Source organism: Castor canadensis, chromosome 7 (genome assembly GCF_047511655.1).
Source record: "Castor canadensis chromosome 7, mCasCan1.hap1v2, whole genome shotgun sequence".
Lineage (NCBI taxonomy): Eukaryota > Metazoa > Chordata > Mammalia > Rodentia > Castoridae > Castor > Castor canadensis.
The window spans coordinates 123,184,105-123,210,309 of NC_133392.1; the positions used below are offsets into that span (position 1 = coordinate 123,184,105).

General features: G+C 34.4%; 1 protein-coding gene across 3 annotated transcripts in view; it reads left to right on the top strand.

Annotated features, from left to right (window-relative positions):
- Positions 1–26,205, top strand: part of Faf1 (Fas associated factor 1) — a 410,583-nt gene that overhangs the window by 276,235 nt on the left and 108,143 nt on the right. For 2 of the 3 annotated variants that reach the window (XM_074080173.1, XM_074080174.1), the window contains 4 exons: positions 4,077–4,203; positions 5,136–5,199; positions 6,371–6,452; positions 24,132–24,286. In XM_074080173.1, coding sequence (XP_073936274.1) covers positions 4,077–4,203; positions 5,136–5,199; positions 6,371–6,452; positions 24,132–24,286 — 428 coding nt within the window. The remainder of the gene's footprint in view (positions 1–4,076; positions 4,204–5,135; positions 5,200–6,370; positions 6,453–24,131; positions 24,287–26,205) is intronic. The other variant, XM_074080176.1, reaches the window with a different exon arrangement.

Consider the following 26,205-nt stretch of genomic DNA (forward strand, 5'->3'; position numbering starts at 1 on the left):
TCAGATCTAATCTGCCATATGCAAGCACACCATCACAAACACAAAAAAAAGAACCATCAGAATTGTTTCCTTGAACACTCCTCTGGTGATTTCCTTATTGCCATCACAGTAAAGTCCAAATATCTTAGCATGCCAATTTAAGGACTCACACAATCTAATTCTATCAAAACTTTTCCACCTTACATCCAGTCCACATTACTCTCACATACATAAAACTGATAAGTCAGTTAACTTTTCTGAATTCTTTATTGATTTTTAAAATATCCAGTTCCTTGCTTGAGTTGTTCTCTATGTAGTGTACAACTCCTCTCTGGACCAGTCTTCTCTTGCACATATTCCACCATACTGCTATCTTTCCTCAGGGTATGTATTAAATCTTAGCACCGTGTGAAGCCTTACAGTCTTCCCACTAGTTCTGGGGGGGTGGAGGGACTGAATCATGTTCTCCTGTACTCTCTAGTAGAATTTACTTACACTTTTATTTTATCTCTTACACTGAAAAAGAAACATTTGACTGGGGATAGAGTGGCTTTCCAACACAAGTGCAAAGCCCTGAGTTCAAATTCCCAGTACAGCAAAAAAAATTGCAAGTAGATACATCTTCCTTTTAGAATGGGAATTTCTTGAAGGCTGAAACCATGTTTTTTCTCTGTACCCCTAGCTTTTAACCTTGTGCCTCAACATATTAAGTGGTTGGTGAGTGTCTGTGAAAAGGAACATTTACTTTAATGCCTATTTTGAATTCTGAATTTCTGTCTTGAACAGTTTGGTTATCAGCTCCAGGATCCCTGATCCCTCACACCCCCAGTGAGGTAGTTACTCTTCTCAGAATTTATGTATCATAACACTTACCACTTAGTATTATAACTACTGTGTATTTGATACAGTGTTCCTGGAAAGGGCATAGACTGTATCTTTCATAGAGGTCCAGAGAGTATGATACAGAGTAGATCTTTGTAAATGTTTGTTAAATGATATAGGAAATAAACGAATGTAATAAATAGTCAAAGTAGAATCACAGAATTTCTTAGCTTCTCTGGATTCAAAGTATTTTAGGCCAGCCATGACTGATACCAAAAGATTATCTATTCTCACCAGTAAACATTAATGAGAAAAAGATTGTTTATCTCATTTTTTAGAAAAAGCTTTTCCTAACCTGTTAGATAAGAAAATGTGAAAAGATTGGGAGTTCCTTATACATAATTAAGTAGCTCATTCTTACAGATACTTCAATAATTCATACTTGAAATATACTTTTTTTCAATAAAATTGGCTTTTTAGATACCTCCATTTGAAGATGTTATGGTTGTAGAATTTCATTTTCTGGGATTTTAAGAGATGGGAAATTCTGTACTTTGCAAAGCCAAAATGAATAAATGGGTCATGGAGAAAATTGAAATAACGCTTTTAGTATAAGGTAAGACCCTATTGTTATGGAAAGAGGACATTATTTGATTAAACTGCATTTAGATAAAGAAGATAGAAAATAAAGACGTGTATATGGAATATTTCCTTTTATTCCTGCTCCATGTCCCTCAACCTCATTCTTAACTTGATGCCTCTCAAAGAGAGGAGTAAATACTATGCAAGACTAAGTGAAGGCTGAGATGATACCCTACCCGATGGATGATGTGAGAAAGTTTGTCATACTTGTCCTGTTTCTTTTTCACCTCCCTGTGATCCTGACTAGATACTATAAAGGAACACATAGTGTACCTTACAGATTGTGAGTCTTTACCTGTTTAAGACTAAGCTTCAAAGTTAAAGGGAACTTCATGCAACAGATATTTGGCCAAAATACACAGAAATTCAAGACCAATCATCCTAATAAGTATGTTGTTTTGTAGAGGAGGCTCCCAAATAGACTTAAAATGGAAAGGGCAGGAGCTGGTGGCTCACACCTGTAATCCTAACTACTTGGGAGGCAAAGATCAGGAGGCTTACAGATGGAAGCAAGCCTGAGCAAATAGTTTAGGAGACCCTATCTTGAAAATACCCAACATAAAACAGGGCTGGCAGAGTGACACAAGTGGTAGAGTACCTGCCTAGCAAGCGTGAGGCCCTAAGCTCAAATCCCAGTACTGCCAAAAAGAAAAAAAAAAAAAGACAGGGTTTTGAATTTTTAAGCTGTAGAATAGCTTAAATCAGGAGATGTTGACTACAGAACAAAAGACTAAGAGAAGATGAGGATTGCATATGGAACTAAAGCTTTTATGAAAAGTTGTAATACTGTCAGAATAGCAGGTAAGTAACTTAAGGCAAAGACCTTTCATTAAACTCATCCAAGTGTGTCTTTATTACCTTGTCTATTCAAAGTATTGGAAAGACTATCATATAAAGATGAGAGGAAAAAAGCTGGATAAAGTGTTTCAAGCCTGTAATCCAGTCTGCTTGTGAGGTAGAGATCAGGAGGATTTATGGTTCAAGGCCAACCCCAGCAAAAAGTTCAGGAGACCCTATCTCAACCAATGTCTGGACACAGTTGAGCATATCTGTCATCCTAGCTATGCAGGGAAGCACAGATAGGAGGATCATGGTCCAGGCTGCTCTGGACATAATGCAAGACCCTATCTCAAAAATAACCAAAGCAAAAAGGACTAAAGTGCATGCCTAGCAAGCATGAGGCCATGAGCTCAACTTCCAGTACTGCCATTAAGAATATATATGATTCTGGGTAATTAATGCTTGAGTGTGGCAAAGAAGAAATGCTAATAAGCATATTGGGTCAAATGGAGTAAATATCATAGCCTCCTTATTTGGAACTGATAGACTCACAAGATCAGTAATTTTAAAATTGGTCCATGGGGTCCTGAAATGCTTCAAGGGTACCCAGCTGTTGAATGAATATGAGCCCAAGAGCATTAAGCTCCCTATTGCATTGTCCCTGCATCAGAGTAGCCATAATTTTTTTTAAATCCATTGTATTTGTACATTGTAATTTTATGTAATATTTTGGTTTTGCCTGAGGAAGAGTGATGACTCAGAAAAGAAGTTAGAAAAACCACTGATAAAAGATCTAAGATCCTTTCCAGTTTTAAAATCTATGATCCAATAACTGGCTGACTTCTAACATCTTCTCTAGCTAAATTATATGAATCTATGATTCTGTTTCTTTTAATGCTTTTCTGGCAAGTAGTGTCTTTAAGATAGACTGTTCTGCATAGAGTTCTATCTTAGTCTTTCTATTTTTATATCTTCATAGATAGTACCATGTTTTAACAGATAAAAGTGTCACTTACTGAATAGTGTTTGTAGGCTACTTACCAAACATAATCAGACAGGCATTTAGCCAGATACCTTGCTTGGATGCTCTTCTCATTTAAACCCAGTTCAAATGTTTTAAATGTCATTATTTTGGAATTTTCTTCTATCCTAGAGAATAGTATCCTTGTTCATATTTTGAAGCTAATGTGTTTTTTAAATACCTTATACTTCAACTGATGTTGCTGAAAATAATACAAACAGAACTTGTTTATCAATGTTTTGCTCATAGTAAATTCTCAATAAATCCTCATTGAATTAAAACAGAATTGTTATATATTATGTTAAATAGCCTTCAGTTTACACTGAGCTTTGTTGTATAGCATATGTCATGGGCATCTCCCAATTACATTGTGAGAATAGTGTACAGTATCTATCCAATTTCACTAATGAAAAATTACTGCAGTAAGGGAAAGGCAAGTTTGAAAATATTATCGTAGCTCCTCCCTGCCAAATATAGTATGAGTTTTTTGTGAGACTGCTATCTTACTTTGTCTCTGATTTCCAGTACTCACTTCCTCTTTTATTGTACTTTAGGCTAAGGATAAAACAAAGATCCTTTCCCCCCCACCCCCCACCCTTCCTTGAGTTCATAAGCATCCTTTAGTTTCTCTCCAACCTTTTGGTCTACAAGTTTCACAGCAAGTTTACAAATGTATATGAAGCATAAAGTGAAAGTACTAAGGTTTACTTTTGTAAACGAATTCTTACTGGATAAAACTTGTATAGTAACATTAGTCCTGTTATAATCACATAACTTCAGATTTTGATAATCTAAAGTCAGTATGAATCTAATAAGGATTTTCCTTAAATAGCAAAGCACCGATGTTCATATGGTTAGTGATAGCGATGGAGATGACTTTGAAGACGCTACAGAATTTGGGGTGGATGATGGAGAAGTATTCAGCATGGCATCATCTGCCCTGAGAAAATCTCCAATGAGTGAGTATTAATAGCTCTTTGGGGCCAGCATTATAATTTTCCCTGCTAGTACACAAACTTAAAAACAACAGTGAACTTCAAATTTTTCTTACCTGTAGATTTGAAGAGATAAAATATAGAGTGGACATTCTTTGTTAAAACCAGAGCCTTTTGAATTTTGATTTTATTAAGCCCCAAATTCCCGATGCACTAGTAAAAAAATTTTTTAAATGCAAGGGAATGTAAATTTTGTTCTGTATGTATAATTAATTCGGACTTCTTTCTTTAATCCTAGAGATTGACAAGTGGCTGTACTTTCTGTTACTGGTACTTGTTCCCCACTTCTTAACGATGTCAATGTGAAGAATAGTATCATTACTTTTTATTCACTGATACCCATCTTTGGAAGGAAAAAAAAGTAAATGTGCCATCTCTCTCACCTCTAATTGTGAGATGCATACTGTAGAATAACAAGCAGTGCTGTGCACAAAGTGACTGTTAAAATAAGTCCTTAAGTGGCTTTCTTCTACTCTGAAATTAAGAAACTTCTGTGGGCAGAATAGATCTTCTGTTTACATACAGTTAACAATTTTCCCAATTTGTATCTTTGCATGTAATTTAACCACAAGATAGCTATTCAAGAAAATATTAAAATCTTAATTGACAACTGGCACATATTTTAGATGCTTGAAAGGATTGTGTCTGTTGACTTCCATATTTTATGAGCTTGGAGTTTTTTAAGGATTCTTTTTGATTCTGGTTTGATGAAGTCTTCTAATGTATGTTCAGTTAAAATGTCCCCTCAGACATATCACAGAAGCTAAAAATTTTATTTCCTCTTTATTGATTAAATATATTTCTTATATGTGGGATTAGATGTTATGTGGTTTGTTTTTTGTGTCTATTTGTTTTTTTTGTTTTTGTTTTTGTTTTTCCTTTTGTTTGTTTTTTAGTGCCAGAAAACGCAGAAAATGAAGGAGATGCCTTATTACAATTTACAGCAGAGTTTTCTTCAAGGTAGGGTTAGGACATTAACTATATGAAATTGATGTTCTCTTATGCTACTATGATTTTTCTGGGGCAATTTTAATTATAGATTTTTTTTAATTTCCTGAAGTATCAAAGGATATATTTATCAATTTGTATAATCCTCATAGGGAAACACGTATTTTTAATGTGAGATAACTAGTAAACCACTTATGCCACTTCAGAGAGGTATCCAACTTATCTCTGTATCTTTATATAAATTTAATAATTGAGCACTAATTAAACATCTGGATAGTATTTCCCATAAGACTAGGATACTAATTTTTAGTATATTCTAGGGCAGACAAAAAAAAAAAAAAAACCCTGTAAAGTAATAGTAAGTTGTAGAAGGTGGTGATTGGGAATATTGTGGCTGTAGGCCAGCCTAGGCAAAATAAGTTAGTGAGACTCCATTTCAGCCAATAAGCCCTGTGTAGTGGTGCATGTCTGTATTCCTAGTCATACAGTAGCCCTTAGGGAGGAGGATCACAGTCTGCAGCTGCCTGGGCAAATCTGAGACCCTAGCTGAAAAATAATTAAAATGAAAAGGACTAAGGGTGTGACTCAAGAGGTTGAGTGCCTGCCTAGCAAGCAAGAGACCCTGAATCCAAATCCCAGTACTACAAATACATATAATTTTTTTTAATGTGACTCTTTTTCTTTTAATTTTTATTTTGGAATTCTTTAGCATTTCTTCTTTTAAGACTCGTAAAAAATGCATTGAGAGTCTTTGTTGAGGTGTTTAACTATAACCTGTATGTGGTGTAAGTGATATTTCTCTTTAGAGTTATTTTTCCACATCATACGTAATATGAAAACTTTACAAGAAACCACTTTCTGCCTCTGTGTTGGAGTTTTGAAATAAAGTGGGAAGTTAAAGCTAAGCAAGTGAGTAACGGGGAATTATTCCTTATAAATGGCATGGTTTCATACCACTTATTAAATCCAATTCATAGTTCCACTTAAAATTCTAGTGTTCTAATATATTAGTATAGGCCAGCAAGTTTTCTAAAATGCTAATGAAGCTCATTTCCAAGCTTTTGAAGAAATGTCTTAATGTTTAGTCTGACTAGATATTAGCCCCAACATTTAATTAAAAGTTATTGATTAGACTTGTGAATTTGAAATGTATCTTAACTAACAGAGTCAATTTTTCCTATAGATATGGTGACTGCCATCCTGTATTTTTTATTGGCTCATTAGAAGCTGCTTTTCAAGAGGCCTTCTACGTGAAAGCCCGAGATGTAAGTGTAATCTTACCTTTCCTGATTTAAAAAATGCACCCCATAGGCTTACCACAAAGTCTCTTGCAGTGTCTAATGGGTGTTTAATGTTTTCTGGTTTTGTTTTGAGATTGAAGACTTGATTTTATTTCTGGTTCATCTTCCAACCTAATCTTCACCAAGATGCCCGTTTCAGAGGGGAAGGCTCCCTCTGGCTTTTGCAGAAGGCCCTGTCAAGCTCTGAAGCAGGAATTTTTTTTTTTTTTTTTTAATTTTGGAGCGGAGAGTCATGCTTATAAGCAATAAGGCTATATTTATATTCCTTTCAGTAATATCAATGGTAATTTCTTTTCTTTTCTTCCCTTTTTATTGGTGGGGGATAGTACTTGGGGGTTGAACTCAGGATCTCATGAGCAATACCACTTGAGCCACTTTGCCAGCCCAATTGTAATTTCTTGATAGAGAATCAGTCTTTTCCCAAAATGTATATTCAGAGCAGTAGTACAGTAGTCCTCCTTTATGTATGGGAGATGCATTCCAATACATTCAAAGATGTCTGAAACTTCAGTACCAGATCCTATACATACATTTGGGTCTTTCATATATTCTGTGTCTTTGCTTAACAAGATCACATTCATATTCTCTTTCTCCCCCTTTTCTTCCTTCCTCTATCTCCTTTTTCTCCCTCCCTCGCCTTTCTCTCCTTCTTCTCTCCCCCACTTCTAGTCCTTCTTACTTTCTCCCTCTCTTCCTTCCTTCCCTTTCTCTTCCTGCCTTCTTTGTGCTGTCTTGCCATCTAATGTCTTCCACCATATAGTGATGCAGAAAGAAAGCCTCTCACTATATACAAACCCTCCAGATCTAGCAATAGTGTGCTATATGTATTTTAATTCTACTCTTTCATTTTCCCCACTGCCAGTAATGCCTTTTGTCCTGCTATTTACTTGGAGGACTTTTACTCTTCCTCTGAGACTAAATCTGACCTTGCTCTTCCAGTTCTGTTACGGCAGCCACACCCACCCCTTTAATACTTTCCGGTTAGACCCTCTGCTCTTCTCTTATTGTTACACTTGACACATTGTTATATTGTTACATATATAGAATTATCCTTTCTATATATGTCTTTACAGATTTGATTTTCTTTGGGCAGGAACTATGTCCTTTACATCCCTGAATATAGTAAATACTCAAAGCATATTTAATGAGTGGGGAAAAAAGAGGAAGGAATAGAGTGTAAATGGCACAAGGGGGAAAACTTATAATTTTAAAGAGGCATAGAATTTTGAGAACAGTGAAGGCATGCCTCTTAAGATTTAAAAAAAAATAACAATGTTTTTGGGTACTAGAGTTTGAAGCGAGAACCTTGTGCTTTTTGCTTCAGTTATTTTTCTGATACTGTCTTAAGATTTTCATCATGGAAGGCCTTGGGTCACAATCTTCATACCTGGCTTGTTTGTTGAGATAACATCCCACTTTTTGTCTGGGTTGGGCTTGAACTACAATCCTCCTGTTTTCTGTCTTCTGAGTACCTGGGTTTCAGGCATGCATGCCATTGTACCCAGCCTAAGAAAAATTCATCTTAGCACAAATCTTAAAAATATGAAAATAGCAGAATGAAATCCACCAACTACTGTTTGAGCAGGGGACAAGAGAAGGATAAGGGCTAAGAAAATATAATAGTGGGAATGAACTTGTCCAAAATACACAGTACATATCTATGGAATTATCACCATGACAACCCCTCATAGTATTAATATATGCTAACAAAAATTGACTTCCAAGATAATTAATAATCAACTTTGAGCTCTTACTGACAGTTTAATATGTAGGTTAAGAAACAAACCATTGTGTACCCATAGACTAGTAGACCAGTCCTTTTAATGGCTGTTTCTAATATTTCTTTTAACTTTCTCCCTTTTTTTTTTGGCTGTACTGGAGTTTGAACTCATGACCTCACACTTGCTATACAGGCGCTCTACCACTTGAGCCATTCCACCAGCTCTCTTAACTTTTTATTATAAAAAATTTCAATACAGAAAAAGCATAAAGAATAGTGTAATAAATATCTAAATTCCCTACACCTAGATTCAATAATTAAGAAAACTTTTGCCATATGTGTTTCAAGGACTTAGTAGAGTTTGACTATACTAAGTCAAAGGGAACTATAAACAGAAAAAGATCAGCATTTGAAATTTGATTATTTACACTTTCATACCTACTTTGGCTTGTTAACTTGATGAATACATTTTTATTTCAGTTTTTCACTGGTTAAAAATGCAGATGTTGACTGAAACAGAAAATAAATTGAAAGTTTATTATTCGGGAATTTGGATGTAACTTAGTGGTAGAATGTATGCTTAGCATTCATGAAGCCTTGGATTTGATCCCCAGCATCACACATACAAAGATTATTCAAAACTCATAAAATAAATATAAATAATTAAGATTTCAAATGGTTTGTAATATTTATAGAAATTAAGCTCTTGAAGTTATTAAAATTTAAACCATACAAAACATTCAGGATATTTGTATATTCATTATTTTTTAAAATAAATTGTCATGTTTTACCCACGAAAACTTCAGCATGCACTTTGCAAAAATGAGATTCTCCTGCTTAATCACAATACTGTTATCACATGAAACAAAATTAACAATAATTCACAAATATTATTTAATGTCCAGTGTATACTCAAACTTTACCAATTGTCCCCAGAAGTCTTTTTTTTAGCTGTACTTTTTGGAGCCAAAAATCCATTCAGTATCAGTCCACTCAAGTGATATTTGAATGTTAGACGTCTTAAATCTCTTTTAAGCAAGCACCATCTCTCCCTTTTTATTCCATGACATTTGCTTTGTAAAGAAATCAAGCCAGATGACTTATAGATTGTTCCAAATTCTGGATTTGTATGATTGTTTCCTTGTAATATCATTTACCTTGTTCCTCAGTCCCCATATTTCCCAAAAAATGGGCATTAGGTCTAAACACTTTATTAGATTGAGATAAAACACTGGTTTTTTAAAGAATGGTTTGAAAGGCAGACGTGGTGGTACACATCTATAATATCAGCACTCAGGTAGAGTTAGAAGGATCACAAGTTCAAGGCTAGCCTGGGCTACATAGCTTGACCCTGTCTCAAAAATAAAAATGCTTTGTAAATAATGCTGAGTAATTTATTATAAATGGATTTTTAATGATTATGGAATCTTTCATTCTATGATCATAGAATCACTTATTATTGTCTCTCCTTTCTAGCAGGTGAAGTAACCAGAACATGTCAGAGTCTTTCTTAACTTAAACTGTAGCTCCCAAATAGATAGGCATAGACTTTTTTTTAAAATCCGATTTCAAAAATTTCTATATGATATACTGTGTATACCTCACACATTTAACCTTAAATGCAGATACTTAAATATATAGTGTATTACTGACAAAAGAACTTTTATTAAGTATCTTGTACAGTAAAATGGCATTTAGATTTACTCATACTGGTAATCCCCAGAGGAGCATAAGCTCTTGTTTATTAACTCCTGAATATTTCTAGTGAAACAGTTGATCGTTTGCTTTTTATTATTGTTTAGGTGTTTTGGCACATGAAAATCATTGGTTCATGTAATTAAATGTTTTGCTTCTTATTAAATCCATATCAAAATTCACTAACCTCTCTGGACTGCTAAAATGTCTTTATTTTCCTCTTCTTGTTCAGGGCTTTCTTTCCTCATTTCCCTTTTCCAATTTAGAGATCAACAGTTTATGCATAGTTTATTACATTTCTCTAAACTTAAGCAAAATTTAACCCCATGATGAGTAAATTATTCAAAATTCAGTCTAAACTGCTACATTTCTTACAGTTATCAAACAAGTTATATGTATCTCCTTTTAATTATGTTAAGTACAATATAGTAATATTGATGCTGCTTCAGATTTATATGATGCTCTGTGGTTTATAAAACATTTTCCTGAATATATCTCATTTGAACCCTATAACAAACCAATGAGATAGGGACATTAGTATTTATGTTTCCATTTTAAAGAGAAGTGCTCAGAAAAACATGTGACCTGCTCAAAGACACATTGGGATAAATAGTAAAAGACCTCAAGTATTTCAAATACAGATAAATATGGTTTACACTATACCACTGCACTTCAGTTTCTCTTGCTACCTACTGTACTATAGGATTTAATTTTCAAACTTCATTTGTACTTTTCAGGTTTCACATTTGAGAGTTAAGTCAAATCTTATTCAATGTTATTTTAAATTTCTGGATGAATCATTTTTAAGAAAATGGTTTACTAGTGTTCAAACATTTTAAGGCAAGTGTGACGGATACTGTGACACTAAAGCTCTTTCATTTTAAGTATCACATGTTTAATTTAAGCTGTGGGAGGCACATTAATTTTACCAGGGCAACAGATGAACCTCAAGCACCAGCTTTCTTCACTTGAAGTGAGAAATTGAGTTCCAAGAGTAAATAAAAACAAGATTGAAGGTTTAAATCCTCTGCTAGGCTTTTTGAACTTATATACTCATTAAATGTTTATTGGAGTGGTGGGATTACAAAGGATTTGGGGAGCTTCATCAACTGGTATATAGTTAATCACTAAGTAAAACACTACATTTGATAAAGTGTTTCTCACGATGCCACATTCAATCCATCTTAATGAAAACTGCTTCAAACTGATTTCATTTGAGAGCACTTGTTAGTGAGAGTTCTTTCTGCCTTTTTCTTGAGGAATTTACAATACTGTCCAAAGCACAGCTCCAACTTCAGTGAAACAGGTATTCTTAGATTTGTATTTAAGTATGTCATGAAAAAGATTTTACTTTTGATAATGTGTAGATCAGTTTTATGACCTCCTTCCTTGCTCTTAACTATGAATGATGCCTGTCCAGTTGAAAGCAATAAATATTAATTATGTGCTCTCTAAGGATCTGGGATAGAGGTTCCTGCCCTTGATAAACTCAGTCTAACAAGGATGGTAAGACCATATAAAAGATCCATATAGTACACTATGCTGTAGACATGATGAGGAGAGTTGCCTCATCTAGCTTAGATGTACAGGGGAAGATTTCTATAGGAAGTACCTCTGACCTGAATCTTTTAGTACCTCTGACCTAAATAGCCCAGGCTGCCTTCAGACTTGTCATCTTCCTTCCTCAGATTTCAGGCATGTGTCACCAGACCCAGCTCTGACCTCAGTCTTAAAAAGATGAAAAATACTTGGGGAAATAACAGAATTCTTAACAGAAGGAAGAGAAAAGTAACAGAAATGAAATATTAAAATGAGGGAACTACAACCAGTTTGTGTTACTGGAGGAGGAAAAAAAAAGCTACACAAAGAGCTACATTGCAAGGAACAAGGTGGAAAGATTAGTAAGGGCCATGGCATGGAAGGGGTTGTGATTCCCTGGCATTAATTAGTACTTAAAAGATATTTTTTAAATGAAGGTTGTATTTTGTCCTCATCTAAATACAAAATGGTTATCTAAAGGGCCAATGATTATCCTCTTTAATTAAGTTCATGAAAGAGCTATCACTGGCCATACCATGATTCCCTGGGAGTTTTTCTTCTGATAGCCTCCCTCTTTCTCATGTCTACTGTCCCTGATCACTTCTCTTCTACACAACACCAAATACCCCAGAGGGTGATCAGACATTTATAGTAACTAAAAATCAGCAACACTAAAAATCCCAATGCCAAGACTTATCTCCTGTGTAAAGGATTGTTCTTTCCCAGGCATCCCCATGGGAGATTGGGCTTTGATATCAGTAATCCTGTTACAGTGCCTAGATTTGACTTCAAACTCAGTAATTTTTCTAAATATGCATAACTTAAGGAAGTCATTACTTAGTTTTTAGTTTCCAATTAATAGTTCTATAGCCACAAACAAGTAATGATCCTGTTTGTAATAAAAAAAAAATCTCCTTTATATGGTTGCTTTGAGGATTCAATGGAATGCTCTCTGTAAATGCACCCAACACTTGCAGCTAAAATAGAAGGTGCTGTTAGCAGTTTGGAAAAAATTTGAGAAATGTTTGTGAAATAACAAAACTTTTTTTCATTCAGTTTGTAAACTATATGAACAGTTTCAGAAAGGAATTTTGAAAAACCCTGCAACAATCACATCACTAAAATGAGTGCTTCACTTTAAAAGTGCTTATTATTTATCAAGTTTTATTGTATTTATTTTTTAAAATCAGCCCATTTTAAAATAGTACTATTTCTCCTGCATTAAGCTGAAAGAAATCTAAATGCCATCAGTGGTAAATTTTTTTTAAGAAAAATAAGTACACAAATAAATACACAAACCTGAGGCCACAGCTAGTGGGTTCCTTATACCCCATCATCCAAAAAAAAAAAAAAAAAAAAACCAAGCAAACACACTTCTTTGTGTTTTTTTGGTGCTTTGGAAAATATGCCCAGTTTGCTCATTTTGTCTGTGTTATCTTTTCAATTTAAATTCCTTAAAGGCAAGGCAATGTCTTTTAGAGTAATTTTACATGACAGCTAGACCAGCATCCTACACATGTATGATGCTAATATAACTGTTTTAGAAAAATATATTCTCGTTATACAAGTAATGTTTATGTAGACAAAAATAATAATGCAGGTACATTTAATGTGTTTACTTTTTAAAGTGATTTTAAAAATCTACAAACATATATCAGTCAAAAACCTGAATGTTTTGCATAAACACAACCATACCAAATATGCAGTTCTATAATTAGATGTTTCTGTCATACAGCATATTGTTAGCACCATTTAGAATTTGCCATTAATTCTACACCTTACTTATCAGATCTGCCTAATTAAAATTGTAAAAGTCTTTAGTACCCATACTATAATTACTTTTTAAATTAGAATGTATTCTAGTTTAGTGCTATTCATCATCTTTTTAAACCATATTTGAAAAACAGTATTGATAAAATTAATTAGAATATCAAATGCAAGACTCCTTCTCATCCATGAATTTAATCCATATTTTGCATCATTTCTCCCAAAGGGCCCTCTCCCTGGTTTCGTGTCTAATCTTAAACATTTTTGCTTAAAAATAAGAGGTATGGGGATGGTGGAGTGGCTCAAATGGTACAGTACCTGCCTAGCAAGTATGAGGCCCTGAGTTTAAACCCCAGTACAGAAGAAAACAAACAAAAAAAAAGGTATGGTAGAAAAAGTGTTTGAATTCTGGCTCAGATCCCATTTACAGTTATTACTAATAGATGTTATAAGTATTGTGCTATTAGCCAGGTTACTCAAGCTCTCTGAGCATCAATTTCTGTTTTTAAGATTTTGGAGTATAATACATACCTCACAAGGTATCATTAAAACTGTATAGATGTAAAATAACTTTGAAATACATGTGAAACATCCTTGAGGTAGTTTGCTTACTAACAGATGAACATTGAATGACTCAAGCAAATTTGAATTTGAAACCAAGCATATTTTCAGACTAGGCCTGATACTGACTAATGGTATATGCCTCCTTTTTTGTTGTCTCTGAAATGTAACTAGAAAGATCTTGGTTTTGAATATATCTTAGAATAATGAATCCTTACCTTAATAGCAGCCAAGTTATTCAAATATAAATGTTAAAGAAGGCAAATAGGCCTGTTTACTTGGTATATAGGGTACATTTATATAAGAGAGCAATTTGAGGATAGGACTAAAGAGAGATGTCTGGAGAAAGGGGTCATCATAAAAATCCATGAATGTCAGCAAAAGATTTTTGTTGTTACAAACAGTGGGTAGCTTTTGAAAAAATTTATAGAAGTGGGTGACATTGTCATAGTTATAATATAGGAATAAATGACTTGGTAGGAATTTATAAAGAGGGATTTGAAGGGATAACTGAGTAACAGTGAGACTGATCTGTGCCCATATGTATATAGAGTGTCAAGCAATGATTTGAAAACCATGATACTATAATAGTGCAATGTAGTTCACAAAGTTTTGGGCCCTAAATTTCACAGCCTGCTCACTTCTCTGTATCTTTTCATACACATGTATCTTCTAGTATTCTGTTTCTTCCCATCTCTCCTTGGATTGCCTAACAAAATGGAAGAAAATAATTCTGCTGAAAATTCATACAACAAGGAGCTATTTTCTCTTAAGTATATTCTTATGAAGAACTCCAAAAATCAGTAAGAAAAAGACAGCCACCATAGTATGGACAAACAATATAAACAGGTATTCCATAAAAAAGAAAATAAAAATGATTCAAACTATGAAAAGATGCTTCATACATTTCCTAATATATGAAATACAAATTAAAACTATACTAATATGTCATTTTCACCTATCATAATAATAAAAATGTTTTGATACATATTTATGCAAATGAGAAATTAAATAAACATCAGGATGTTTATTATAACATTGTTTAAATAGCAAAAACTGGACATATCTTGAATGTTCATCAGTAAAAGATGGATTAAATAAATAATGGTACATTCACATAGTGGAAAACGGTATGACCATTAAAAAATGAAGCTAGTTTGTGTATATTGATGTGGAATGATGTTCAAGATATATTAAGTGAAAAAAATGAGGTACACAATATCTCGTATAGCTGTTTTGGGTTCTAAAAACTGCATATGTATGTAATAAGTAGTTAGGTAAACAGAAACTTCAACCCCCCTGTTTGGCTTCAAGTATATGCAATGTGGCACACATGGCCTTTCAGGTATATGCACATATCACTATTAAATTATTTCAAATCCCAGTAGTCCATCACCTCTGTATTAAATGACTGAATCACATGGCAGCAATAAAAGTGAATGGAGTCACTCCAAGAAGCAACCTCAGTGCCTTCTTTGTATTCATCCAATCATGGTTCTTACTTAAACTTCTAAGAATAAATCTCTTTTCTCACTAGCCAGATGTACAAATGGAGTTTTCTAAATGACCAATTAGGTCATTTGCCTCAGGCCAGAGGTAATTATAATCCCCTAAAGTGTAAATTAAGACCCATCAGTAGGCTGTGATAACCCTTCCACAAGGTCAACAACTAACCAATAATTTCATAACTTTTCTTTATATTTTGTTATATTGAGACAGTTCCATAGACTGTTAGAATTCCAACTAATATTTCTGTTTAAATTGTCCAGAACTTAGTTGCAGAACTACATTTGATTAACAAAAAATGAAGAAATGTAGGTTTTAGTTATCAGCCCTTGATCCAACTAAAAAAATAAATAAGAGATATTTTCTCATCAAGGAAGAAATGGAAAATATTTAGGTAGTACTAACAGTCTGTGCCACACACATTAAATGAGTGATTAACAGTTACTGAGTCCTACATGCTTAAATTCAGCTTGTTTTTATAATGTATAGTATTCTACTTTGATCTAGGTACTAGGCTCACACCTATAATTCTAGCTATTTGGGAGGCCGAGATTGGGAGAATCACAGTTCAATACCATCCTGGGAAAATGGTTTGTGAGACCCCCATCTCCAAAATAATCAGAGTAAAATGGACTGGAGGTGTGGCTCAAGTGGTAGAACACCTGCTTTGCCAAGTGTGAAGCCCTTCAATCCCCAGTCCCACCAAAAAAAAAAAAAAAAAACTACTTTGCAATCTGAGAGACAATACTTGATGTTTAAAAAATCTATGAGCATCTTTGCCCACAAATAATTGTAATTCTTGTGATTTTCAACAAGAATGAATTATTACTACATTTTAATGAGAAATTAATTAATTAATCTTCAATTCTTTACTGCTGTGGTTCCCCCTTCTCTTTGAATATGGAAACAAATGAAATAGATAGACTGGATTCTTTTTTCTTTCCCTCAGTGGCCTAAGGTTAGGGGAGAGGGAACTGTTTGTTTACTACTGCGTTTCAAAGTCTGTACCTCACATTCACATCCATTAAACAGGGCTGTGGTACTTGGGGATATACCCAAAAGACTGTGGCACAGATTACTCCAGAGGCACCTGCACACCCATGTTTATTGCAGCACTATTCACAATAGCCAAGTTATGGAAACAGCCAAGATGTCCCACTACTGACGAATGGATTAAGAAAATGTGGTATCTATACACAATGGAATTTTATGCAGCCATGAAGAAGAACGAAATGTTATCATTCGCTGGTAAATGGATGGAATTGGAGAACATCATTCTGAGTGAGGTTAGCCTGGCCCAAAAGACCAAAAATCGTATGTTCTCCCTCATATGCGGACATTAGATCAAGGGCAAACACAACAAGGGGATTGGACTATGAGCACATGATAAAAGCGAGAGCACACAAGGGAGGGGTGAGGATAGGTAAGACACCTAAAAAACTAGCTAGCATTTGTTGCCCTTAACGCAGAGAAACTAAAGCAGATACCTTAAAGCAACTGAGGCCAATAGGAAAAGGGGACCAGGAACTAGAGAAAAGGTGAGATCAAAAAGAATTAACCTAGAAGGTAACACACACGCACAGGAAATTAATGTGAGTCAATGCCCTGTATAGCTATCCTTATCTCAACTAGCAAAAGCCCTTGTTCCTTCCTATTATTGCTTATACTCTCTCTTCAACAAAATTAGAGATAAGGGCAAAATAGTTTCTGCCGGGTATCGAGGGAGGTGGGGAGGAGAGGGAGGGGGAGGAGTGGGTGGTAAGGGAGGGGGTGGGGGCAGGGGGGAGAAATGACCCAAGCCTTGTATGCACATATGAATAATAAAAGAATAAAAATTAAAAAAACAAAACAAAAAAACAGGCCTGTGGTTAACTAGGTTATCTAAAAATAGTGTTCTCTGTCTCAAAAGAGAGTAGTACAGAAAAATACTTCATGTACTTTTTTAAAAAAAACCCTCAAGCATCCTAAGCACTCTACCACTGAGCTACAGTCACAGTCCCCTTTCTGTGCTTTAAGAGACTGCTTTTCATGGCCAGGCATGGTGGTCTCTAATCACAGCTACTCAGGAGGTGGAGGTCGGAAGGATTGAGGTTCAAGGCTAATCCAGGAAAAAAGTAAGTGAGTCCCTGTCTAAACAGAAAAAGCTAGGCATGGTGACACATGCCCGTCATTCCAGCCATTAAGAAGCCATAATAAGTAGGAAGATTGTGGTCTAGGCTGGCCCAGGCTGGCCCAGGCAAATATGTGAGACCTTATCTGAAAAATAACTAAAGCCAAAAGGGTCTAGGAGCATGGCTCAAGTGTTAAGATGCCTGCCTAGCAAGCAGTAGGCCCTGAATTCAAACCCCAGTACCAGTTTGAAAACACTAACAGTATTGATTGGCTACAATGTACCCCCTAATACACTGAATTTGTTTTATGTAATACAGTGCTGTTTTGAAGAAATTTATGGAAATATTTTTGCAATTTGTACCAAGTAAATCAAACAATACTAAAATCACATGAACGATAAAAACATACTTTTTACATTAAAAAAAAAGTAGTACAGCTAGAGGGTGAGGTTGGGATAGAGAGGGAAGAAGCGAGGTAAGGAGGGAGAGAGAGAGAGAAAGAGACAGAGAGAGAGAGAGACACTACTTTTCCTTGGCACTACTTCAGTGTTCACTTGGGAAATCAATGAGATTTCTTTGATGTAGCCTAAATTGCTTACTTTTTGCCTTTACATTTTTTCTAACATTCCCACAAAATTTACCTACCTCTCTTCAGTTTAGTTTAAGAGCCAGTTATTTGAGCCTCTAATTCCTTATTCAAAAATACTTTAGTCACAGGTTGGCCTTTCTCAAAGATATTTTATGGCCTGAATATTACAGTCTGAGCAATGAAAACTTGATTTAAAAAATCCATACCCAATGAACATTTGTCAGCTTATTTTATGAAGAGTTTGCTTTTACTTAGACTTAAAAAAAAAAAAAACTCTTATGACAGTTCTTCCTATGTGAGATTCAAAGACATCTGTATCCTCAGGATTTCAGAATGCTATCCCAGAATCTGCTTCTGGAAGTGAGAGGAAAGAGACACCAACTTAGCATTTCTTCATCTTCAGTGGCTAGCTATTTCTTTTTGGAATTTCTCTAGTTTGCTGCCCATTGGTTTCTGAAATCATCTTTGGAAACTGAACAAGGAAGTGGATTATGTTTCTTTTTACTAAAAAATAACTAGCTTAGAGTTCTTGGGACAAATTGGGCACTGGTACCAGTAGACCTTTCCCAGACTTTCTTTTTTTGTTGTTTTCACCCTTTTTCTTCATTGTCACCTAAATTTAAAAATCAACTTAAGATAAAGGGAAGTCAATTACTCTCTTACTTTTAAAATTCAGCTCAAATAGCAACCTTTACAATGAAGCAACCTGTCTGATATTCATACCTAGACCATCATACCACCTTTATTATAAGCCTCTATTATTTTAATTTGTTAAAGCCTTGTCTCCTTACCATTCCCAATTAGAAAAAGTAGTGGACTTCTGACCTTCAGAACTATAGGACACCCAAACACAGATAAGTAATTTTCCCAGTGTCCACACAACTAAGAGGTAACAAAGCAAGAATCTGAACCCATGTTGCCTCTGTGCTGCCATTCCTCTGTTCTAACCATGAATTTATTTTGGGTTAGACTGGATGCTGAATTGGGTCTTTGAACATCCGTATGCAAGAATAGTATTGTGGAAGAAGGGAGTGTTCTAGAATGATCTAAATCAGATCTTAAATTTAAAATAATCAATAAAACAGCTACCAAAAAATAGCTTCAAAAATATTTTGGGGCACTTGGGAAATTCTGAATATGGATTCTATATTAGACGATATTATGGCAATATTGAATGACTTTGTTGTGATAAAGACATAATGGCTATATATGAAAATGTATTATTTTTAGGAGACCCATACCGAAGTATTTAGGGTGAAAGTGTCATGATGTCTGCAACTTTCAAGTGTTTCACAAAAAGAAGAATAAAGAAATGCTAAAGCAAATATGGCAAAATGTTGATAATTGGTAAATCTAGATAATCAGTGGGAGTTTATTGTATCAGTTGTTTGTATCAATAAACCACTCCCAAACCTGAAACAGAAAGAATGATAATGATTGTGATTATTTTGGTGATGATATGATGAAGGAAAAAGAGATTAGAAATGGTAAGGAGAGAAATACAGTCAGGTTCCAGTTTGCACAAAGGAATTATTTGTCACATCAACATAAAGGTAATTGAAAACACAGACTAAGGATATTCTGATATTTGAAAAGAAACAACTTCTTTTTTAGCCTATCAGCAAATATTTCCTGTATGCTTAGCTTATTTTGAATCATAGCTCTTTTCTTCTAGTTCTAATGTTCTATGGTTGTGTGGTATTAAGTGTTTAAATATGATAGCTACCATAGTCAAGGCCAAGTCATATTGGTTGCTGTCAGCTGGACATTTACCTAAGCATTGACTTAGTGTCTTAGCTTCTGGATTTGAATGTGAAGATTAGTGAGGCAATAAAGGCACAGTAAGCATCCCAGATACTGTTGCCAGTAGGAAAATCCAAAGAGCTGCTGAATCTTTAGTACATTTTCATGGCTATGATTTCTCTTGGAATTGCTTTCAAAACTCTTTATTTTGCGTGGATAGTTCTGGAATATTCATCCTATCAGCTACCTTTTATATGGGCCCAGCATAGTAATAGGCAATTAACCTACTTTGTCCACAATCCTCAGAAATGCAGTTTACCCCTCACCACACCCCATTATACAGCTGAAAGGTGACAGACCTGGGTTTAAAACAGCGTTCTCTTACTTTAAAGCTTAGAGACGTTTCTTTACATTGTGTTAACAAAAAAGGTAGTGTGAGGATAGTAAAGCTGGGTTGCTTGCCTTTGTGCTGTATCAGATTTAGACCCTCTCCTAAATTAGAAAGGACAAATAAAATATAGTCATTTTAATGCCTCAGTATTATCACTTGTTATATGGCACAACATTTAGATGTTTACTTCCTCACATATCCTCTCTTCCTCTCAATACTTTAAGAGCAAGGGAACTTTATCTTACTTAGTTTATATTTTCAATGCCTAACACATAGCACTCTGTAAATGTTATTGAACTAAATTATTAATGGGTCAAAGGAAAAACTGGTTATAGTAATGGAAAACAAAACATTTTCTTATGCTCCGTCTGTGTACTAAATGCCCTTTCTTCACAAAGGCAGTTTTCTGATTATTTTGTAATTTCATCTCTCTCCAAAATTGTTCGATTTGCTAAACTTAATTCTTACTGTTTTAGCCTGTGCTTTTGAGCTCATTAAGATAATCAGAAATCTGAGTTTGGAGTTTATCTATGCCTTTAATTTAATCAGATTTTTATATCCTAAATTTGGTAACATTTGCATATTTTGCTTACTTATTGTCAAAATAGCAGATGAAAATATTTTTTTGTTGAAAGCTTGTTATGCCAGAAAGACAAGATTATTTTAAGATTATTCTGTTTCCTTTTTGAAAACTACTATGGGAATATCCCCACAGCCTGAAGATTCTCTTCTGATACACTTTACCATCTTTCTCACATTCCATTTTGAGCTTAAAGTGGGAATTTTTTTTAAATGTGTTTTCCTGGCATCTTATGTTTAACAGTGTCAGGGGTTTGTGTCCCTGGAACGAAAACTGTTTCTCCAGAGCCTTTTTTCTCTAGGCTTCCAGTGAAAAGAGGGGCGAGGCGAGCCAGTCGCTTACCACAAAGCAGTGCCACCACAAAGGAAAGATTAAGGGTTTAGAGAGAGGTCAATGTGGGTTTTTCTCTAACTAAACACTTTCCTAAAGTTTCCTTGTGGAAAAATAATGAAGTCATCTCAGAGTTTTTAAAGAATTTTTATTTCTTTTTCACCGTCTGCATTCGCTTGTCTTCTCAGCATGGATGTTTAATCTTCCTAGGCTTTGTGAATTGGCCCAAATGAATAAGTGGTGAGCTGTCTCTCTAGGAGCTAGAGGCTTATTCTAAGGGCCTAATCACTGAGTAAACACATCTTTGCCCTCCCTCTCACAACTGCGATATAATAGTCGAGATTCTAGCACAGTAACCTGGATATTGCAGGGACCAATGCTTTGAAATGCAGAATGGTTGATCCTCCAAAACAGACAGTGCCTGATCTTCGCCTGCCTCTTTCTTCTTTTTTAAATTAAATATTGCCAAAGAGATGCTGTTTTATTGCTTGATATTGTGCATTAGTGCCCTGGATTTCCAAGTTTAGTTTCAGTCAACACTGTCGGCTGCACTTATAGGGAACTCTGCATGTTGGGTTTCTTAGTAGCCTCTCCGTCACATGTGTGTTTGGTTTGGAAGAGCATTTAAATTAAATCAGTAAGATAGCAATGTAAATCACTAATCTCTTTCCCAAAGTCTAAATGTTCCATTGCAGTGTTCTTGAGAGAAGTAAGCATTTTAAAGATTTAGCCATTGCTATTGTTTGGTTAGAAATATGCTGATTTAAAAGTGGACTGCTCTCTTTTTCCCACTGTCTCCATTCATTAAATGTAGTTGCTGAGATACCATCAAGGCGAATTAGAGGTTGACATCTGTCTGTCTGTTCAGCTAGAGAGCTCCTGAGAAGAAGAGCTCTGAATTTGTTAGTGCTTACAGATTGATGTTCCTTTTCCTAAAACAGCAGATTCTTGATTCATTTAATAAAACTGATTTTAACATTTGTCACTGCCATTGGTATCTTTTTTTGCCAGGAGGCTGTGGTTATAACATCAGTGTTCAAATTTCTTTGACCAAACAACTCAGACCTATGCTAGTTTAAGGATGTAAAGAATACTAAAAGGTCCATTCCTGACCCATGAGAGACTTACTCTTCAGGAGACACTGGTAAACAATTATAATACTAAGGAGAAGAGCTAGAGGCCCAGAAAAGGAAGCTCTTAACTCTGCCTGAAGGAATCAGGAAAGGTTTCATGGAAGCATTTGCTGTCAGCCTTAAAGGATGAGTTGGGATTTACTAGATAAGCACCTCTCCAATAATATATCTGATTACAAACTTGCTAAAAGCCCAGCTACTGTTGCCTGCAGACATCACCATAAATGAAGAAACCCTGAATCTTTCTTGTTCACCATTTTATTGCCTATGTTCCTTGCTAGGCCTGACACAACAAATGTTTGTTGAATGAATGAATAAATGAATTAACACAGAATCAGGATAGGTTGAGCTGAGCTGTTTATACCCAGGAGTCTTATCCTTACTCTAGTTACAAGCTGTCTCTGAAGTGTAGAACTCTTGTTATATTAGATAAGTGCTCCTACATGTCTTGACTACTATATGGCTGATTTCCCTGCTATTACAGTAATATAAAAAAGGAACACTAAATTTGGATTCAGACAATCTGAGTTCCAATCCCACCTGTATGTAGTTCATCCTAACTAGCTTTGGACTTTTGGACAAGTCAACTTTCTAAACTTCAGTTTCCTCATATGTTAATGAGGTTTAAAGTACCTATTTTTACTGGTTTATTCTGGAGGGTAATGTAGATAACAGTTGCAAAAGTAACTAACAGTACTTTTGAAATCTTATTCAAAAGTAAATCCATTCATAACTTTTGAAATCTTATTCTACCTATCTACCTCTATCTAGCTGTTCTTCACTGTAAAAAATTTTCCTTTGAAGAAAATCATTTTAATGATTGCTTTTCTATTATTATTATAATTTCAGTTCTTTAGCAGGATAGTTCGAGGCATCAGATTTACTTAGCCTTTCATGAAACAGCATGAGCCTTATGTTTTTCTATAGATGTCTTTCTTTTGTTTAGAATCCCACACAGCAAATTTTCATTTACTGTCATCACATCCTTATTTAATATAAAGAGAAAGGCCCTCAAGCTTCCTTGAAATTTTCCTTTGGCAGAATTATTCAGATCGGTTGGTATGTTGTCTTTATCCTAAAATTTTATCTTTTTCCCAATAACTGACATTTCTTAAACTCAGCTCTTTTATAAGTACCAGGAAGTTAGTCAACAAGTATTTAGGTTCTTCAGTTGTCATTGTTAAAGCTGACATGTTGCAAATTATCTTGTTTATTTCAGTTATTTTATTGACTATGACAGAGGACACTTTTAAGAAAACAAATCTCATTTTTACAAAGGCAAGTTTTATCATGGCAAAGGTGAAAGAATTGTTTTTCATATGAGAAACCACATTGGACTTTTCTTTAAATATAGACTAAAAAATGTGAACTGAAATTTTTATGTTATCGTTTCCAATAACAATTAAATGTTACATGCTCTTAAATAAGGATTTTAATATGGAAACATGTTAAGACTTTGAAATTACCTGTGATACTAAAACAAAACTTTATTTCAGACATTCTCCTTTCAAGAAGGGCCTATTCAGCATTCAGATTAAGAACAATATGTAAGAAAGATTTTTGTCAGCCAGTCTTAATGAGTATTTTTCTCTGTGCAGTTGAATAGTTTATAGAGCTAATATTTCTCTTTACATATAAAGTATATGTTAAATGTGAAGAATGATAAATCCATTTTATTTAAAGAAAATGCAGTTCTGTGTCAATTTCGTCTTAGGATGGGCTTGCCTATGTTAACAAATCTGAGATAGCAGTCTGTAAAACTATATATAAACAGCCTAGCCTCTTTACAATGTAAGGAAGCAAACTTTATTCATACTACTAGATACACTGAGAGCTCTAAATGTAAGTTACTCTTTTTAGGGAATAGCATTAAATTTTTGTCTTTGCTGTTCATATACATTGATTTTGGCTCTCCAAAATTCATGACATCTTATGTTAGTGGATATTTTAATTAATCTGTTTTTTCTCCTCTTTTTAGAGAAAGCTTCTTGCTATCTACCTCCACCACGATGAAAGTGTACTAACCAACGTGTTCTGCTCACAAATGCTTTGTGCTGAATCCATTGTTTCTTATTTAAGTCAAAATTTTATAACCTGGGCTTGGGATCTGACAAAGGACACCAACAGAGCAAGGTAATACTGTTGTTCACAAGTTATAAGTTGGGCATCTATTTAACAAAAAAGTTATTGTGTTTGACTTCTATAATCATAAACATTTTTTAAATTCATTAAATTCTCTTTCATTACATTTTGTTAAATAAAACCTATTCGTTATAGCTCACACATGCAATTATTTACAATTGTGAAAATATATCTTAACTTATATAAAGACTCTTGTTTAAGTTCAAGAATAACTTGAAAATATAAATGTAATTTTCCTGCTTTTCCAAGACAGATATAATACATTTCTAATAAATTGCTGATTATTGAAAGAAAATCAATGTTGTCATTATGTTCATAAAAGGCAAAGCAAGCCTAATATGTAATCCTAGTACTATGTTTATTTTTTAATAACTTCGGTGAAGAAGGCAGAACATTCTGAACTAGTCCAGTGGAGTTGGCAATAGCTTAACTCTAGCATATGCTAATTGATGTAATCGCTTTAATGCACACATTCTTTTGCACACAGCCAGCAATGCATCCATATTCTCAATTGGGAAAAAAAAAGTCCCTTGCCTAGTTGTCAGTATAGGTTTACTTAATTTGCTAACCATAATATCTATAAGTGATGAATAATTCTTTGCCTCTTTTAGTTTCCTATCTGAAGTATAATTTCATCATGTTTAATTACACATGTGGCAATACATCTCATGATACTACTTTGGGTGTGTTAACACAGTCATAATCACAGACTGCTGTCTTATAAAGAGGGAGATTAAATTAATTCATTTCAAGGCAAGCCTATTATAGTTACCTAATTTAAGCGATTATGGAACAATTAGAAATCATCTGATTTGTCTTTTTACTATTTTATGGCTCACTTAAGTTTTGATCATCATTCAGACTTCATTTAATGTAATCTGAATCTGAAAAGAAGGATGATTTTTTCCCTTAAATGTGAGGCAAAAGAATGTTAAAGCAATTTCTTTATCTAATACTTCATTTCTTTAAGCAAATGGTTAGGAAATTTCCTAGGATGACTTTGTTCTGCCTTGGAAATGTTCCTTGTTATACATAAATAAAGAACCTTTAGCACCTGTATTTGTTTAAATTAAATCAGGTTATTATTCACACTCAGTTAAAGGTGATGAAAAGCAGTGCCAAAAACAGATAAAAATGCGGCATCGAAGGTCTTTCATGAGGCAAAAATACATAGACTGGAGACTTGGCTAAATCTTTCGCCATTCACTGGCAGTAAGGAATCTCCTCCTTTCCTTTTATCCACAACTTGATGGAGAAGGAAACACTATTTCTAAACCATCTGTAGTGGCTAAGTTCAGTGGGCTACCTGCTGTTATTTTGTTCTATCCTCCATTTAATTCCGTAGTTCCTTTTATTTTACAATGACAAAAAATTGCAGTGTAGTTTCTTTTGAAAAACAGTGTTTGAGGGTTTTTTTTTTTATAACTGGCAATCAACAGCCATGTAATTGCTTTGTTATGTTTTACTAAAGATGTCTGTTAAGTAGCACAACTTTGATACACTAGTAATAAGAGTTTGCAGGTTACAGAGACACCTGTGGTGACCAAAGCGACAGAAGCTGCTTATTAGAAAGAGCCAGTACAGCTGTGTCCTATTAACTCCTTATGACACTTTTTTAAAAACACTAAATAAAGACCTTGTTTAAGGCTTTAGAGTATTTATCAATGAATTGCAGGACTGACTATGAAGTATGATAGGATATTTCAGTCTACAGTTTTTAAAATTCTTAACTGTCATAAGAATAAAAAGAAGTGACACTAAAGACTGAAAATAGAAGCATCTAGGAATTCGACTTAATAAATATTGATATCACCCACAAACAGTGGTGTAGTGAATGGAATTATTTCTAGCACCTAAGATAATTGGTATACTGAATCAAAATCTAACTCTGTTCATGTTACAAATTAAAT